The sequence below is a fragment of the Crocodylus porosus genome, unplaced genomic scaffold, assembly GCF_001723895.1.
Source record: "Crocodylus porosus isolate Cpor-Errol unplaced genomic scaffold, CroPor_comp1, whole genome shotgun sequence".
In the NCBI taxonomy this organism is placed as follows: Eukaryota; Metazoa; Chordata; order Crocodylia; family Crocodylidae; genus Crocodylus; species Crocodylus porosus.
The window spans coordinates 7,761,890-7,778,712 of record NW_017728951.1 but is presented as its reverse complement, the minus strand read 5'-3'; the positions used below and the strand labels follow the sequence as shown (position 1 = coordinate 7,778,712).

The following is a 16,823-nucleotide window of genomic DNA, read 5'->3' as shown; positions in this document are numbered from 1 at the left end:
GCAGCAAGTAAGGCATCTCTGTTATTCTGTGGATGTTCTGGACCCATACTATCATGCTTAATTACATGTATGATTATAATTTGACCATACTTTCATTTAGATTCTCTCTCTCTCAATATTAGCTGAAGGTGCTCAGTAGTGTTAAATGGGTTTATTCTCCTGACCAGATAAATAATTAAAACATAAGCAACATCTAACATGGGAATTCTAACATGACAAGGTATCCTTATGTTTCTTCATTAACAGGTCATTATTTTTATTGTGCATAAACCTTCTTCCTGTTAAGAGTAAAAACCAAAAAATGAAGAATTATGGATGTATGAACCTAAAAAAAAAAAGTGTAAAAATGCACTGAGTCATTCAGTAGATCTGCTAGGAGTTCTGTAATTAACTTTTTGCAACAGTTGCATAAATCCTTCCTAATTTTATTATGCATAACCAACATCCAGGCAAATATTTGTGTTTAAGATAAATATGGAATAGATTGGCAAGAGTTTTACAATAGAAAATGTTTTATTTTGATAGCATTTTTTTTACAATGAGTTTTTTGTCCATTAACTCTTAACACCCCGCATCACGTATTGCAAGTTACTTGATGTGGTATACTGTGCATGTAATATGAAGAAGCAAGTCCACGATTCATCTTTTTGCAAACTGTGAAACTATTGAGTTTCAATAAATGTCAGCCTAAATTACTGATATTGAAAAAGACTATTTATTTTGTGAGCTGGTAAGGCAAATTTTGCTTTCACATGTTTAAAGTGAAAGTCATTAGCTTCAACAAGAATGTACATGATGACAGAATGAGACCCATGAAGACTGACTATACAAGAAATGGGGGTAAACTTGTAATACAAAAAAATGTCATATACAAACCTGACCTCCCAGTAGGCAAAACTGATTTCTGATAGACCAAATCATTTGAAGTGTAGATGTGCATTTTTGAAAGGTCTTTTGCCACAATGTAAAGCAGATCTAGACTATGAGAAATAAATTAAGCATTTAAAAGCAACAGGCACTCCCTAATTACTTGTTTGTTAATCTGGTTTTCTTGGCATACTGGATGATGACTTGCTCTTTTGGGCTCCTGATGGTACCAAGCTGCTGTCTTTAATGATGCCATTGAAGTAAGTCATCAGAATTGGCTTAACTTCTGCTTCCTCATCAATCTAGCTATTCTAGGCATGTTACTAGTATATAATGATGCTAACTGCCAGTGGGTTAAGCAGTACACAGGAAGTATTCAGCAAAACAGGACCATTTCATCCATTGTTCATGTCAGTTGCACGTTGATAAACTGCAGAATTTCTCAAGGACTATTACAGCAACCTGGACGGAGCCAAATGGAGGTGGGTGTTTCTCTGTAAATACCAGTTCTACAAATGAAAGGCTTTTTTGATGCCAGCAGCAAGGTCCTGTGGAGTAGGATTCTCTGCAGTGCAACTCACAGGGACTCCTTCAGCTTCCATTGCTTCAGCAGTTGTTGGACCGATAGCAGCAAACTGAAGTGATAAATTAGTCATGAACAAGACAGCAAAAAAACAGTGTGCAGATCTCCTCTCGTATGACGTGCAGGACAGAATACTAGATATTGAAGTAACTGACATCATAAGCACATCTAACTTGAAGATGTCAGATTAATATGGGCGCAAGCATGTTTAGCTGCTTTTAAACTACATGTTAAGTAAAGATAAAGGCCTTTACATTTTTCTTGTTGCTAGGAAAATGAACAGAAATTCTAACATGCTTCAGCTCTATCAGTGCCAGCTTTTCAAAAAGATCTTGGCTTGTAATACTCAAGAGAAACTAAGTTCTGTCTAAATGAAAAAACTGAACAAAGGGGCCAGCAAAAAAAAACAAAAAAAAAAAACTGAAACAAAATAGACTTCAGCAGCCCTTTTCCCTGCTATGAGACCTGCTACAGCAAGGGAGGGCAAAATCTGGCCCATAGGGCCCCTAAAAAATTTAGAAAATTAGTATTTATCTGTCCCTGGCTGCCTGTCAAAGATGACAGAATCCAGGGGCAGTAGGACACAGGGAGAGCCACTGGCAGGACACAACAGCAAAGCCTGCTAGGCCCTGTCCCTCCCCTCCCTCCTCAAACCCACCCCAACTGGATGCCTCTGCCTAGCAGAGGCTTCTGGCCTGGGACCCTGGGGCTGTTCCCTGCTTCCCTCTGCCAGAGAGGGAAATTCAGATGGAGGTAGGGGAAAACCACAGGTAACTGCCACAGTCCTCAGGGCTGGGCTGGGTCCTGCAGTCCCAGCACTGCAGCCAGGAAGGGAGGGACTTCTGGTGGAAAAGGTCAGGGGTTAAAGGACAAGACTGATGGTCCCAAGATGGTGACTAGGGGGTGGGACACCTGTCAAGGAGCAGGGCTACCCTTGCGGCCCTCAACAGCTTGCCAAAACTCTTGTAAGCAGCTCTCCAGCTGAAATAATTACCTGGCCCCATGCTACAGTCTCAGCCAAAGGAAAGGCACGTAGGCACCAGTCAAGACAGGAGGATGTGGCTAACAGTATGACAGCCAGGCAGTTGGAGAGACATAATCTGCATATTTAGAACTTCCGTGTTTGTCCTACATGCACATACACCAGAAGAATCCTCTTTACATGCTGAATCTGTGACAAGACTGTTCTTCACTTGAGAGAGTGACTAGCCCTTTTGAACAAGTTCTTCATGCATGGGAATCAAGTCAGTTACTGAATCTAATGTACATCATCAGAATTTGTATTTCATCTAAAATTTTAAAATTCAGAAATCTTGCTGAAATAATAGCACAGCCAGAAACTCCAAATCAAGGTTTTTGTTGCAATAAGAAAAACAGAAAAATATTTACAACTAAAAGGAATATTAGATATTGAAAGAATGATTTGCTTCACCCTGGCTTCCTCTTCAATTGCTGTTTTCAAATATTTTTGCCATTTTATTAGCGAATTATTTCTATATTCATTAGAAACCCTCTGTAGCTATTCTTAGCAATCGCTGTGATGATTAATGATGATGATCAAATTCAAATGTCCCTGCTTTGAACTCAATGCATAAGCTGATTCTGACTCCAGGATAAAGGCTACTGATAGCTTGAACCAACACAAACTTCATGGATTCCTGTTCCTCTTACTCTCACTGCTGTATGCAAATATCATGTGACACCCAAAAAAAAAAGGTTCAAAGAGGTTCAGCTCCCTGAAGATGTAGAATAATAAAATGAACTCTTTTTACAGCATGGTTTCACATGGTATTTTGTTAGTCTGCTTTGCAAACACTGTAACAGAAATGACCTGGTGGGGCCCTGTTGTGACAGTTTAGTTATAGGCGCTGTTGCTGATTTATTCTATTCAGGTTCTTATTTTACCTCCTTGCTTGCATGTGAGCTCTCTCTAATAGTGCACTGAGTAATGTGAGTAGCATTTATAATAGGCTTTTTCCTCCCTCTCTCCTGTTTTAAAAAAAATAAAATCTACCTTTCTAATTGTATTTGCTTAACAGCAGCTGTGCTGTGCATGGTTTGTTATAGCAGGCAAGACTGAAGACAGGTGACCTGCACTTGAAACAGACAGTGAGAGAATTCTTTGAGGCTTTGGAAAGCTTAGTTTCTTGCGTACATAAGCTTTTACCTGTACAGATGATAGTCTCATAGTGCATGTGTGAGGTAGAGCTGTCAAACACAGTCCTTGCCCTGGAATTTCCAGGCTTCTAAATCAGCAGTTTATCTTGTCTTGGACCATAAAGAATGATGGTGGTACACTGAGCCAGAACTTAGGTACATGTCTAAAAGATAATGATCTTCAATGGGGCCAAGCAGACTTATTTCTTCAGGTACAGAAAGTATGAACTAAAGGGATAGTCAAAGCCACACTTCTACCCCACATAGCTTCCACTTTTGAGAAACTGATGCTAATGCTAAACTCTACAGCTGGCCCCTATTGATCCAACTCCAGCCTCTGCAGCTCCTGCAGAGAGAACTACACAGGAGCTCAGAACTATGCACAACACAGAACCATCTCTAGTGTGAATGTAAGGACCAGCTTTTTGCCATAGGAGTTGAAACTAATTGAAAATACAGAGGAGAAAGAAGGAATCCCCTCAGCTCAAGTGCCTCTTCTACTTTAGGCCAGAGAGTAGGATTAAAACTGGAAAAGGATGGGTCTCCACTTCTCATTTAGGACATGGATGGCCAGTAAGGGGTCCCTGTAATTCACATTCAGTATTTCTGAGCTGCAAACAAATGATGTATTTTTGTGGTGGCTTGAACATCATCTATTCAACTCTTCCCCCACAGTCCCATTCTGAAGAGCGATCATCAGTGGAAAAGGATAACAAGCTATAGCCAGCGTCTTCTAAAAGTATCAACCTTCCATAAATACCATACGTATTACACTGCATATCACTGTTAAGTTGCAAGAATGTTCTTAAATAACTGGAAGGAATCTGATGATAGGATTTTCTTCTGAAGGATTGTTTTAAAGTTCTGCAATTAGATGGAATTTTCAAACGGAAAAGGGTCAAAATTTAAAAACCTATTGATGAACACCTTGCTGCTGGTTTGCTTTTAAATAACCTTATTTTAACTGCAGATTTAAGGAAAAATGAGATATACAGCTAACTGTAACTAGCAGTGAGAATCTGAAGTATTTAATTAAAAAAACCAATTCATCTTTGCAGCATTGTTTTGACTAAAGATTAGAAAAATTCGCAGTGGCCAGGAATTGTTATCCTTCAGAACAGACAGAGAGCCCTGTGACTTGTTCCAAGTCTCCTTGTAACTAAGTGGATGTAAGAAATACAACTCAGCCCTCCTTTCAACCCCCTGCTTCCACGTTAGTAAACACCAGTGTGTTTATAGTTGTTTGGGGACTTTACCTTAATTTGATCAGCAAAATTGCCAGAAAACTTCTGAATATGCTGAAGACAAAATTTGACACCAGATGGGCTGAAGAACGCAATGCTTGCTGGCATACCCTGTATAAAAGGAATAGCGTGTTGGAACAGATTTCTGTTGACTTAAGCAGCATATCAGAACACAGTTTCATACAAATCCATTCAGCAGTCTCTATGTGGAGATGCAGTGCTGGCAGCTAAGAAGAGCTGAATTTAGCCAGCCAAAATGATTTACTGTGAAAAGCTGGCAGCAGTACGATGGATGCAGAGTTTGGCAAGGCTGTCCCCATGTGGAACTACCTGAAATTCAAGTGTGATTTTTGCCATTCAATTCCCAAGGTTATGCAAGCGATTCCCTGATGGTTCTCAAAACTCCACCCACTCTGGACATAGGCCCTCTGCTTCCCATCCTGTACATCCTCATTTCTCACCCTAAATTTTCCCTGCTTATGCAGCTGCTACAGCAAAGTAGTTTAGAACAGGAGAAATGAATACCGAGTCTTGAGTTCTACAGCTAAGCAGACACAATGCAAAGGCTTTTACCCCCAGAATATTACCTGATAAAGCTCTGAATGACAACCCTATTATGCAGCAGCATTTTTTAACAGGGAGGAAATATTAGCAAGTTTCCTTAGACTGAGGAAAGCATGAAGTCAGCTGTACTGCATAAATTTTTTTTCAGGATTGGTAGGCTTGGAGAAGGCTGCTTCTGAAGACTAAATCTACAGAGCAATCAGTTTGGTGCAAAGCTGTGCTCAAACTCAATGGAAGGCATCCATTTTTTTTTTTAAATTTACCTTTTAGAAGCTAGATTTTGGTCATGGAGACTGGAATGCTGGTTCAGCTCAGTATTTCTGGCTTTCAAACAGTGCTCGACATTACTTCTTTATATTTATCTCTAGTCTTTCAATATCAAATGTCAGGGAACTGTATGTTTAACAAAACTATTATTTAAGAATGGCTAAAAGTAGAAAGCAAGCGTATCTTGTTAGTTTTGCCTGGAATGACAAGAAAGAACCTCTCTAAAGCACAAAGGGAGGAACTATTTGGAAAATGTCCTTCTTGCTATTGACTCAAGTTTATGCTAGTGCCAACCAAATAATATACTTATAATAATTGTATTATTTGTCTGGGAGCATAAGTGTAGCACAGTATATCAGTTAGGCTGGGCAGGTGAAGCCATTCAGGACTTTGCATGAGTAGAAGAACTTTGAAATCAATATGTAATTTAACAGCAAGTCAATATGACGCCTTTAAAAGCGGAGCAAGATGTTCAGACAGGCAGGTGTCTGGAGGCAAGGCTATTATTTTGAATAAGCTGAAACCTAGCTGTAACACCAGGCTCCCACAAACAAAACATTCGATAATCTAATCTTGAGCAAACAAAAGCTTTTATCAGTGGCTCCAAATCTACTTTGTTAGGCACTGATCTCAGCCTAATGATGTTTAGCAGATGGTTAAAAGCACTTTTTGTAACAATTCTAACAGACACACGTAGCACTCCTTTAGAGGGCAGCATATCATCCAGAATTGTAATACTAGAAGAGAATCAGTAATGCATTCTCAAATGAAATAATGAGAGGAGGAACACTGCTCAGCAACCATGGACAGCAGATAATTAGTGCTGGATGCAGATTGAGATAGTTGTGGCCAACAGGTTCAATGACACTGAAAATGACAAGAGATCCTGTGTGTATGATCATTAGTAAGTGAATCAATAGCACCCCACAGTAATTGAGACTCTCGTGATAGAATCTAACATGATTTTTTTCAGAGCTTTGTCAAACAATTCAAAAAGAACAAGTGGAATAGGTAATTATTTATCTAAATAATTTCCCCCCACTCCCAGTAATTCTTGTATAAAATATCGCTTGAAAACTGGATGAAAATCTGAAAGGGCCTTCCCCTTCCTCCCCCAAATAGAGACACTGGATATTTTAGGACTTTCTCTAACTCACTGCTTTTATGCCTATGCGCTATTGTGTTAAAGTTTTAGAGGAAACTGTCTCCAATTTTAAGGCCTCATTCACAATGTCCAAATGACTACAACACTACCCAAGCGTTACCTTAGTACCCATTCTGAAGAGAATATAGGAAGCTTGTTTATAGTCTTTGTTTCTATACCCTACAATGACACCTTGTAACATTTTAACAGGTTTTACATAAGCTTCAGAAAACCATCCCTTTATAGTGGTATTCTTGAATGTGTGCTACCTGTTGTGAGAAATAATTCTTCAAGGATTCTTGGAGATTGGGATGTTGAGCAGTCTGATAAACAGTAAGGCTTTCCAGTAAAATACCTGGAATTGAAAAAAAAGAACATGTGCCTACTAGTTAACAGGATTTAATGTTGTTGTTATTCCAATAAAGCACTTCTATAATTCTGACTACATTTAAATGCATCACTTCAATGGCTAAGGCAGAAATATTTTTAATAGCTTCCTAGGCATTTCTACAGCTACAGAATATAATTTTAAAGCTTTTATATGGATATGCATTCATAATCTGAGGATCTCAAAGCATATTACATATATCAGTTAATTACTGCAACTTCCCTTGCCGCTGGCTGATATTACATTTGTCACAGGATATATGCAAGTTTCCAGTGACATATTATAAATAAGCCATACCTTAAAGGAAGTTGTCCTAGCATCAAAATGGCTGATCCACCACAAAAATGGTGGATCCGTGATGAAATTGCTGTTTTTGACAGCAAACTCTGTCATGCTGGGGACACATTTAACATACAGCAAGCTCTTAGATCCTCTACTATCCATAGTGCTCTGAATAGTAGAGTGCTCCCCGCACAGTGGTGAGCCATCAGGGAGACTTGCAGACTGCCCCATTCCCATTACTGCCAGGCAATAACAGGGATAGGGACTCCTCCCCTCAAGTCAGACCTTGCTGTTTCTGGGAACCTTGCAAGCAGTCTTGTCCCTTCTGCAACAAGAACAGTGTTGCAGTGGCAGCAAGAACTGAACAATAGATGGCAGCCTCCTTTTGATAATGAGAACATTTTTAATCTTTTGCTATCATTGTGAGGGGTGCAGGGGACAATGTTGCTCATAATAATAAAATCAACTAATCAAAATAAACATCTAAGGAAATACCAACCTTTTTCCTTGAGCACTGTTGGAAGTATTTCTCTTTTGAGAGCTCCGCAAGGAAAAAGAAGAGATGATGAATTTGGTGTTTCCTCTGTAAACAAACAAGCAACCTTGTTACATGGGTTATAAGGTTACCTTTTTCACTGAAATCACAAAAGATCTTTGAAAGTGCCAATTTTTGTACATGTACTGAAAATGTAGCAAATTGAAAAAATGAAATTGCAGTCTCATACAATCCTAAAAATCCTAGAAAACAGTTGCAGTTCAAGTCACATCTGTAATTCAGAAGCTAAAGGCTACTTAGCATGTAAATTAAAAAAGATCCCATTACTATAATACAAATTCACTGGCTAAAGAAATCTGGCAAAAGATAAACCGCCCTGCTATATTCCGTTTCCTTTCAACAGAGAATAACCAAGCATCGTGTGAATTATCTCCTCCTCATCCGGCTTTCAGAATTCCCCAGCTTTCACACACACACATTTCGGTATTTAATGGCTTAGTTCAGCAGAATGTGTCCTTAGCTTGCTGAGCCATGCGTACAACCGTGGAAGCTCATCCTATGTAAAATGGACTGACTCACTTGTAGAGAATTTCCAAAGCTACCCAGAGCATTTTTTCCATTATAACCAAGGAAGGAATGGCTCCTATTCCCAGTACCAATCAACCATCACTCTTAACCTCTGGGAGGCATGGAGGTCGGGGAGAAGGACACTTACATTGGGAAAAGCTTGCTGAGATTAACTGGGAGACCTAGAGCTCTTTCCTGACTGATCTTGGAACGGTAGCAGTTTGGGGTTGCGTATTTCTGACACTTGCTTCTTTCCAACTGATCTACAAAGATTTTTCGGCCAAGAAGATGATAGGTTTGGGCTACAGATGCCACAAGAGTGGTTCTCAACCTTTTTAGACTCAAAGCACTCCTTGGAAAACCCCAGCTCTTGGGGTTCACTTTTTTTTTTTTTTTTTTTTTTTACTATGAAAAAATAATAGTCTGCAATTCTGGTGCAAAGAACTCAGAAAAAACACAACAGAATATTTCTGACACTATGAATTCCTATTTGAAATCTCTGGGTTTCTCTTGTGAGTCATGTGTAGGTGTCTGTGTACCCAACATTGCTAATACTGAGTGACAGCATGCAGCACGCTTAAAAGGATCTTGCAGCACTCAGGTTGGACTACCAGGCTAACTACACACACTCAAAAGAAACTACCAGACAGCATTTCTCTATACAGTCATTTCTAGGGGGCCACAACTGGAATCTCTGCATGCACATACCTTAGATGTTGGGAAGAGAAAGGAAAGTGAAGTCTGATAAACATAAAAAATGACTAGTGTTTTTGACTGGATGAAATGAGGCACCACTAATCATCGTATGGGGGCATGTTCAATATTCTGCTGTATATTATGGATTTTTTAAATTAGTAATTTAGAGCTGTTCTTTAGAAGCAGTATTTTTCTTTCCTTTTTTTTTTTTTTTTGTCCTCACTGTAACTGGCATTTGTGTTTTGAAAATAACATAAGAAGTGTTTCTAAGTCTGAAGAAAAAGAAGTATCTGTAGCTCCAGTCAGGACCAGGTGTTGAATTTAAAAAAGAAAGGAAAAGAAGAAAATTGCACTCTAGGCAGTCCAATGCAGCCCATTTAATTCTTCTGCTATTATATCTTTATTTAGACTTTAGATTCAAATCTGGATAACTGTACTTTGTCAGCCTGAAGGCCAAGTAAATGTATAGACTTCTTAGTCCTTTTCTAAGCTGGAACAGTTTTTTAGTGAAAATAAAATGGTGGTTTCGCAGGTTTTTGAGTATTATAATTTTTAATCAAAGAAATAGTATATAATTCTTTACCACATTTCAGTGTGAAATACTTCACAAAATGAATTACGCTACCAAATCCAATGTGGTAGCTATTTCTATATGACAGTTTTTGCCATTTTTACTACTGAAGAGAGAAGCCCTTGTATAGGTATTATTTTCATAGTTTCATAGTTTGTAGGGTTGGAAGGGACCTTAGCAGATCATCAAGTCCGACCCCCTGCCTTGAAAAGGGTGTCCAGATCTGCCACAGATGCAATCATCGAACCTTTCTTTAGCCATAGATGGAACAAACTCTGTGTTTTTTCAGCATGAAAATACATTTGAATAGTCATGTTCTGATGCCTGTGCGCAGATTTGCTTTTCCTATAGGATACTGAGTGGAAAACTCTCACTGAGGAACACAAGGATCTGAGGTAAAATTCCATACAACTAAATTATTTTTCAAGATAAGCAGAGTCCTTCTAAACTTACTATTTAATTAAGAGTTCAGTTTCCTCCTCATTTTTTCAGAGCTCTAGCAGAATAATAAACCATGCACTAAGTTGGTTATTTTAAACCCCAGAAGTAAATTCTTGGTTTGTAACATTAAGCACCAGCATTTTCTCTGGGGAAAGGCAGAGGCAACATGGTAAAAATCATACTGAAGGACCTTATTAGTAGTCAACACAGATTTATCTGAATATCCTAATTGCAAAATGAAGTTTTATTAAGAACCACAGACATGCTAGTAATAAATTACAGGAAGCAACAAAGAACTTGAGATAGAATGAAAAGAGTATTCTGTAAGATAAAGGCAAAATATGTTAATATCAACCCTACCAGGGCTCATGTCAGTTAATTGAAATGCCAATGTGATATCTGGAAAGTAACACTAATCCTTTTTGACTTGTGTTTACAAAGCAAAGAATAATAGCTTGATAGCTCTGGACAATATAACAAGGACTGGCCCCAGCAGTACCCTCTATTTCCATAGCCAGCACTACAAAGGCATTAAATGCTAATAAGGCTAAAAAGATCTGTCTTGAAAACAGACTGAAACTATCTGTTTAATTAAGAAGTCAACTGATACAGTTTCTCAATCACCTAAGCCAAAGTCAGTGCCAAAGACATGGCAAGTGAGGAACAAAAGAACCCTATTCCTACCTCAGATTTTATTTTCACTCTGACAGTCAATTTTTAATAACAAACAAACTTCTGCTCCTTCTATCTCTTTTAACTCTTTATTTGTAATTTTATGGGTAAATGAGACTAAATGTCTTACTAATATTGACACAGTATAAAGCACTGATGCAGGGCATTATGATGTATTTCATATTGTGGAGCTGTCATAAGGAATTTGTGCATATTTATCAATGTCTCATTCTGCTAAGTTTTGAGTTTGGTTAGATACGTATCAACAAGGAGACCCCATGACTGGAAGCTGTATTATTATTGGAATGAAATGATATTCTCTGGCTGACGGTTTCTTGAAAGTCTATTGTGAACCTTATAATCTTGTGGTATGTTAAAATGCTAGTTGTAATCTAATGAGAAATTATCTCTGCTCAGGACTTCTGCTGAAAAAAAATGCAGTTCTTGCTTTTCTGCTGTGACTGATTTACTTCCCTATATGCCACCAGAAGGTGTTGTTCCCGGTCTGGCTGCTTTTATCAGAAGCAGTTCCCTCCTTCGCATTGCTGGTGAATGTACAGAATAGGGAAAAGCTATCTGGGCCAAGCAGGGTGAACAATAAAACCATGTATAAGCATATCAAAAACAGCTATCTATTTCCCGTCCAACTTGCATGGAACTCATCTGGGGGAGGAGAATAGGTTAGAGTGTGACCCCAGAGGTAGAAGCCAAAGCTTAATACAATGAGGGCAGTGCCTGAACTCACACACTCAGGTAGCAAAGGGCTATTTTCTTTAAATCAGAGGCAGGCAAACTATAAAGGAGGTACAATGTTTTAAAAATCACTTTATTTTAAATTCAGTCTAATGGTTGATGTCTCCTCTCCTTTTCCTGATTGTTTCAAACTTTTGAACCTGCATGCTAGCTAATGCTGTGTTCTTTCAAGAGCTGTTATTTTGTTCATTGCAATGGTGCAGTCATTTATCTGGATGAGATAAACTTCCATTTCTGTAATACAGCATTATTTAGGGACAATCAATAGAGCTCTTAGGTCATTTTTCTTAGATGCAGTTTAGGTCCTTCCCTATTATAGGATTTCTTAAAAATGTACCAATCCCAAGCCCTGGAGAATGCTAGTACTGCATGAACTTTTCTCTTTGAACTTCATCCCAAACCTATGATTTTTCCCTCACAAGGTGCATCCACACAAGCAAGCACATGCACTTGCAGCAGCTCAAACAGAAGCAGTGCAAATTTGAGCCGGGGCTTTTTGCCTCAGCACATGTGCTCAGACATGCACTTTGTTGTGGAGCAAATTGTGCCACTTGGGGCAAAATAACTCTGCCTGGCTCCTCCCAGATCTGCAGAAAGGTGGAGCTAGAGCCTGAGGCCAGCACCTGTGCTATCTCCAGCAGTATAAACAGCTTCCCTGTCCTGGCCCCAGCAGTACAAAAACCTGCCCTGGCAAGCAGCTCAGGGCTACTCGCTCTCTAGAGCTTCTGGGGCCCAGCCACCTGGTACCTGGGGACACTACCCCTTGTGCCAGCTGGACTGCTGCAGAAGCATCCCAAATCCATTTTTTAAAATATCCCAAAATCCATGTTTTTCCAAATTTAACACAAAAGATCACTCAGTTGGGCAATGCTTTTTATTGGTATATTTACAATGGTAAAACAATGTGGAAGCCTACCAGTATCTCTACCATCATGATAAAATGAATTCTAAATACCTGTATGTGTTGATGTGTACTTTTGTTTTACTTTGCATATGATGGTGTGTGATGGGGGGATATGGTGTTTTCAGGAAAGAGGTGGGAAGGGGTGTGGGGAAGACGGGCTGGTGTGTGCGGAGGGATGTGGGTTGGTCTGTGGGTAGGTGTGGGGTGATTGCTGAGGGGACTGTGGGTGTGGGGGAGCTGCTCAGGAGGGGTGGGTCCCCTGGCCCCCACAGAGTGCACCCCCTCCCACAGGGCCCCAGCTCTCCCCTGGAGGGCCCCAGCCCCCCCGCTCAGGGTCCCAGCTCCCGCTGGGGGGACATAGCTCCCCTGCCCAGGGTCCCAGGCACTCTGGAGAGCCCCAGCCCCACCCCACCCAGGGCCCATAACTTACCTTTATCAGTAGCAGCAGAAGTGGGGTGCTCTAAGCCATGGCCGCAAGACCCGACACGGCATGCGGGGACTGCACACTGGGCCCAGCCGGGTCCTGGGACCTCTCTGCCAGGCCTTTGGTGGCAGGACCTGCCCCCCTCAAAGCCCCTCTGCCATCTGGCTGGGCAGGACCCTTGGTGGCAGGACTCGGCGCAGCATGTGGGGACCGTATGCCAGGCCCAGCTGGGTCCTGCTGGCCCTGGGGTCCCTCTGCTGCCTGGCCAGGCCGTGCCCTTGGTGGCAGGACCTGGTGTGGTGCGCGGGGACTGCATGCCAGGCTCAGCTGGGTCCTGCCGGCCCTGGGGTCCCTCTGCCACTTGGCTGGGCTGGGCCCATAGTGGTAGGACCCGGCGTGGCATGCAGGGACCATGTGACAGGCCCAGCTGGGCCCTGCCGCCCTCGGGGCCCTGTGCCGCCTGTTAAAATTATTTTTTAAATCCCTTTTGCACTTTAAAAGCCTCATTGTCATCCTGTCTGTAAATGAGCAAGGGTGTGCCAGCTATGATCCCATTTTTCATTGGCCTGCTGAAATCTTGTGCAGAAAAGAATATGCTAGAACTTTCCATCCTACGTGCAATGTCCAAAAATAATATCTCAAGGTGCTAACACTTGTGTGGGACTTAGGCACCCTGACACAAAAGGCATGAAGGCAATAAGGGGATAAAGTGTGGGCTCCAGTAAATTATTTAAACTAGCAGCTACAGTAACTCACCAAACTACAGTAATAATAATAATTGCACTGACCACCATCTGCCTTTTCTCACCTCCCTGGCCAAAGGTGGGCAGTTTTCAAAGTCTGGGACACTCTGTTCAGTTAACAGATACTGCATTTATCCCTAACCCAATGCTTGTCTTTTTCCTTATATGTTTGGAGCAGGAAGCCATTAAACAGATGCCTTCCTTTTTATCAACCAAGGACAGCCCAACCTCGAGGTTCATTATGGGTCCTTTCTGAGATTCTGCAGTAGAATCTCCCACAGGCAGTGTCCTTAGTATCTTACTGCTAACAGAAAGTGTCCTATGGAGCAGGAAAGGGAAATTGTCATTTAACTCCGTGTGCACTGAAATGCAGAAGTTTATAGAGCTCCTGGGGCTGACACACATACCAAGTTGGATTTAGCAGTGAATCTCAAAGTGTTCAAGATTAATTCGTGCCTAAATTTGTTGAGCTTCTTTTGACAAGTGTGTTCTTAGCAGATGTCAATATGAATACACTCTGAAGTCAGCATGAACCTCAGTTATGAGCTCTCTGGAATGCTACATGCATCTGAAACTGTAATGCCAATCTCATTGTCCTGGCACTTTCCTCTTATACTACAGGTTTTTTTCCAAATCCTAGAATCCCAGCTGCATGATAATGAAGTATCTTTGTACAGCTTGTAGTTGTCCTACCTTACAATCACCCAATAAATAATAATCAGCCGCTGTGTCTAAAAAAATTCTCAAAAACCCTCCTGTAGGGAAAATTGATTCTTTTAAACTTCTGATTATGGAGCTGGCTGATTCCCCACTCATTATGTGTATTATACACATCAATTTAACAGCAAAGTTATACCCTAGGCAGGTCAATATAATAAAAAAAAGAAACACATTAGCTAAGCTCTCCAAATCAGCTCTTCTAGTAGAAAATACTAACTTGAATCACCTGATTCACATACCGTTGGTTGACTAAATATTTTTAACTCTTTTGAATTAGTTTTAATCAAAACAGTAGCTACATTTAGGCTTCCAGTATAGCGAGTCCCTTTCATCATTTTTTCAAGAAAATTCTTCTTTTGGAGATGAAAATCAGCCTCTTCTAAGCACTGACGGCAATTTTTGTGAAGCAGCAGTGACTGGGGAAGAGTCATTATATTTGATTTTAGTTATGAGACAATGAAAAAACCCAGCCTTAAAGTCTACTTCTGAATCAAGGGCAGTCCACTGTGTTAAAGGGGACCCATGCCACTGCAGCAAGATATATCATATGCCTAAATCTTCATAATGTATCACTTGATCCCAAACAGACAATAGTCTTTTGGATTATATATTATTAATGTGGATTATTTCAAGATATAAGATCTCCTATATCAGGCAGATATTACATAGCAAATACTGTTTATTCAAAATGTTTTGGGAACAGCTGAAGCATTCTAGGAATCTGGGTTTTGGGATTCTACTGTATCAGATTATAGAGAATATAGGCAGGATGTGTTCAATGGAGAAGAGGTATACACTTAAAAAAAACCCTGTCTTTTTGTAAGAAATTTTGAAGCCAAATTTAACATAAAGTGTCCTTGAATTCAAAGATTTTTGGTTACTTACTTAAACAAATGTATCCAGCTAGTTTTTCAGCATTTCCACACTTCTCTCCTTGTGGGGCAAGGCCAATTTCTTCCACTTAAAGAAAAAGCAGCAACGTCATATATCGTTTGATAGAATGAAAATAAGTTCCAGTTAGCTATGTCAGAAACATCTGAATTGAAAATGGAGACCCAGCTTAATCTGTCTTCTATAGAAATCTTTTTAGGTTTTCTTGAAGCCCTTTGTAAAGCCATGTGCTTTCTAAAGACGTGATCCTAGATAACGCAGAAAGACATGCATAAGGAAAGCAATACGGAAGGAGTAGAGGACATCTGACCTCACTCCTGCTGACTGTTCATAGAGCAGCATGGCACTAAATCTATAAGAAGAGAAGATACAAGGGTTGGTGCACTGTGCTGAACTGGCTGCACTCCTGGCACATGGCACTGTTACACTTGTGTTCTTGCTGAGCACGTGTACATAGAACAGTGAGCATGAACTCACTTGTGATAAAGGATCAAAACTGCTGTGAAAATCCAAAATTACAATAATCTTGAATTTAGTATGAAGGCACGGAAGGTGGAATTGCCAAGAAGTTAACAAATTAGCATTGGACTTGATTGATTCAAGCCTCCTTTCAGCTCAGTGAGGGCCAACCATTTTGGCTGACATGCAACAAATTAACCCCGCACTCTTCCTCAAGCACACTCCGATCTCCTTCCCCGGATGGATTGGCTACTCTGCTTTCTGTCCTATCTGCTGCTATGCTGCCTGTCCCCTCCATGCTTTGCCACATGCCACACACCAGTTTTCTACATCTCAGCCAGCTTTGGGAATTGTAACTTGTAGTGAACTTAACCTCTTCTTTATGTTAGATTAAATTAAATCCTTAATACCTCCACACTAGGAAACTATTCAGGACTCAATTTTACCAGCCTTTAAATGGATCCATATTTTCTAAATACTACTAAATGTCTTAGGTCATGTTCACAAATGTAAAACACCTGCTACAAAATTAAACGAACTTTTGGCTGTTTAGTGGCATTTACCCATATGTATCGAGAAGTAAACACTGTACACAGCAATGAAGTCTTGCTCGCCCACATGGGTCTGAAACTTTACACATGCAATTGCAAACCATTTTTGCAAGGAACTGGAATACTTACTCAAGCCACATACTCAAACCAAAAATGGTGGAATAAGCAATGACAGATATGCAAGTGATCACAGCACATTTAATTTAAACCTTGCCTGTCTGTGATTAATTTTAAAATGAATTAAAATGTGACAAATTAGTAGAAAAACAAACAAACTTTAAACACAGCATTGATTTATCCAGTGACACCCCAACTAAATACCTAATGTATCAAGGACAACAAAAAGTCCTTTTTCAGATATGTGGGGAGCTGGAGGAAAAGCAAGGGCAATGTTGGACCCCTGCTAAACCAGATGGGGCAACTGACAACTGACACCCAG

At 40.3% G+C, this 16,823-nt stretch overlaps 1 protein-coding gene across 3 annotated transcripts in view; it reads right to left on the bottom strand.

Annotated features, from left to right (window-relative positions):
- Window positions 1-494: 494 nt before the first annotated feature.
- Window positions 495-16,823, bottom strand: part of UROS (uroporphyrinogen III synthase) — a 39,647-nt gene continuing 23,318 nt past the window's right edge. Inside the window, exons 6-10 of one of the 3 annotated variants that reach the window (XM_019555874.1) lie at window positions 15,369-15,443; window positions 7,996-8,079; window positions 7,096-7,181; window positions 4,864-4,962; window positions 495-1,502 (exon numbers count right to left, since the gene is read on the bottom strand). In XM_019555874.1, coding sequence (XP_019411419.1) covers window positions 1,377-1,502; window positions 4,864-4,962; window positions 7,096-7,181; window positions 7,996-8,079; window positions 15,369-15,443 — 470 coding nt within the window. In that variant the 3' untranslated portion in view covers window positions 495-1,376. The other 2 variants (XM_019555876.1, XM_019555875.1) reach the window with 2 other exon arrangements.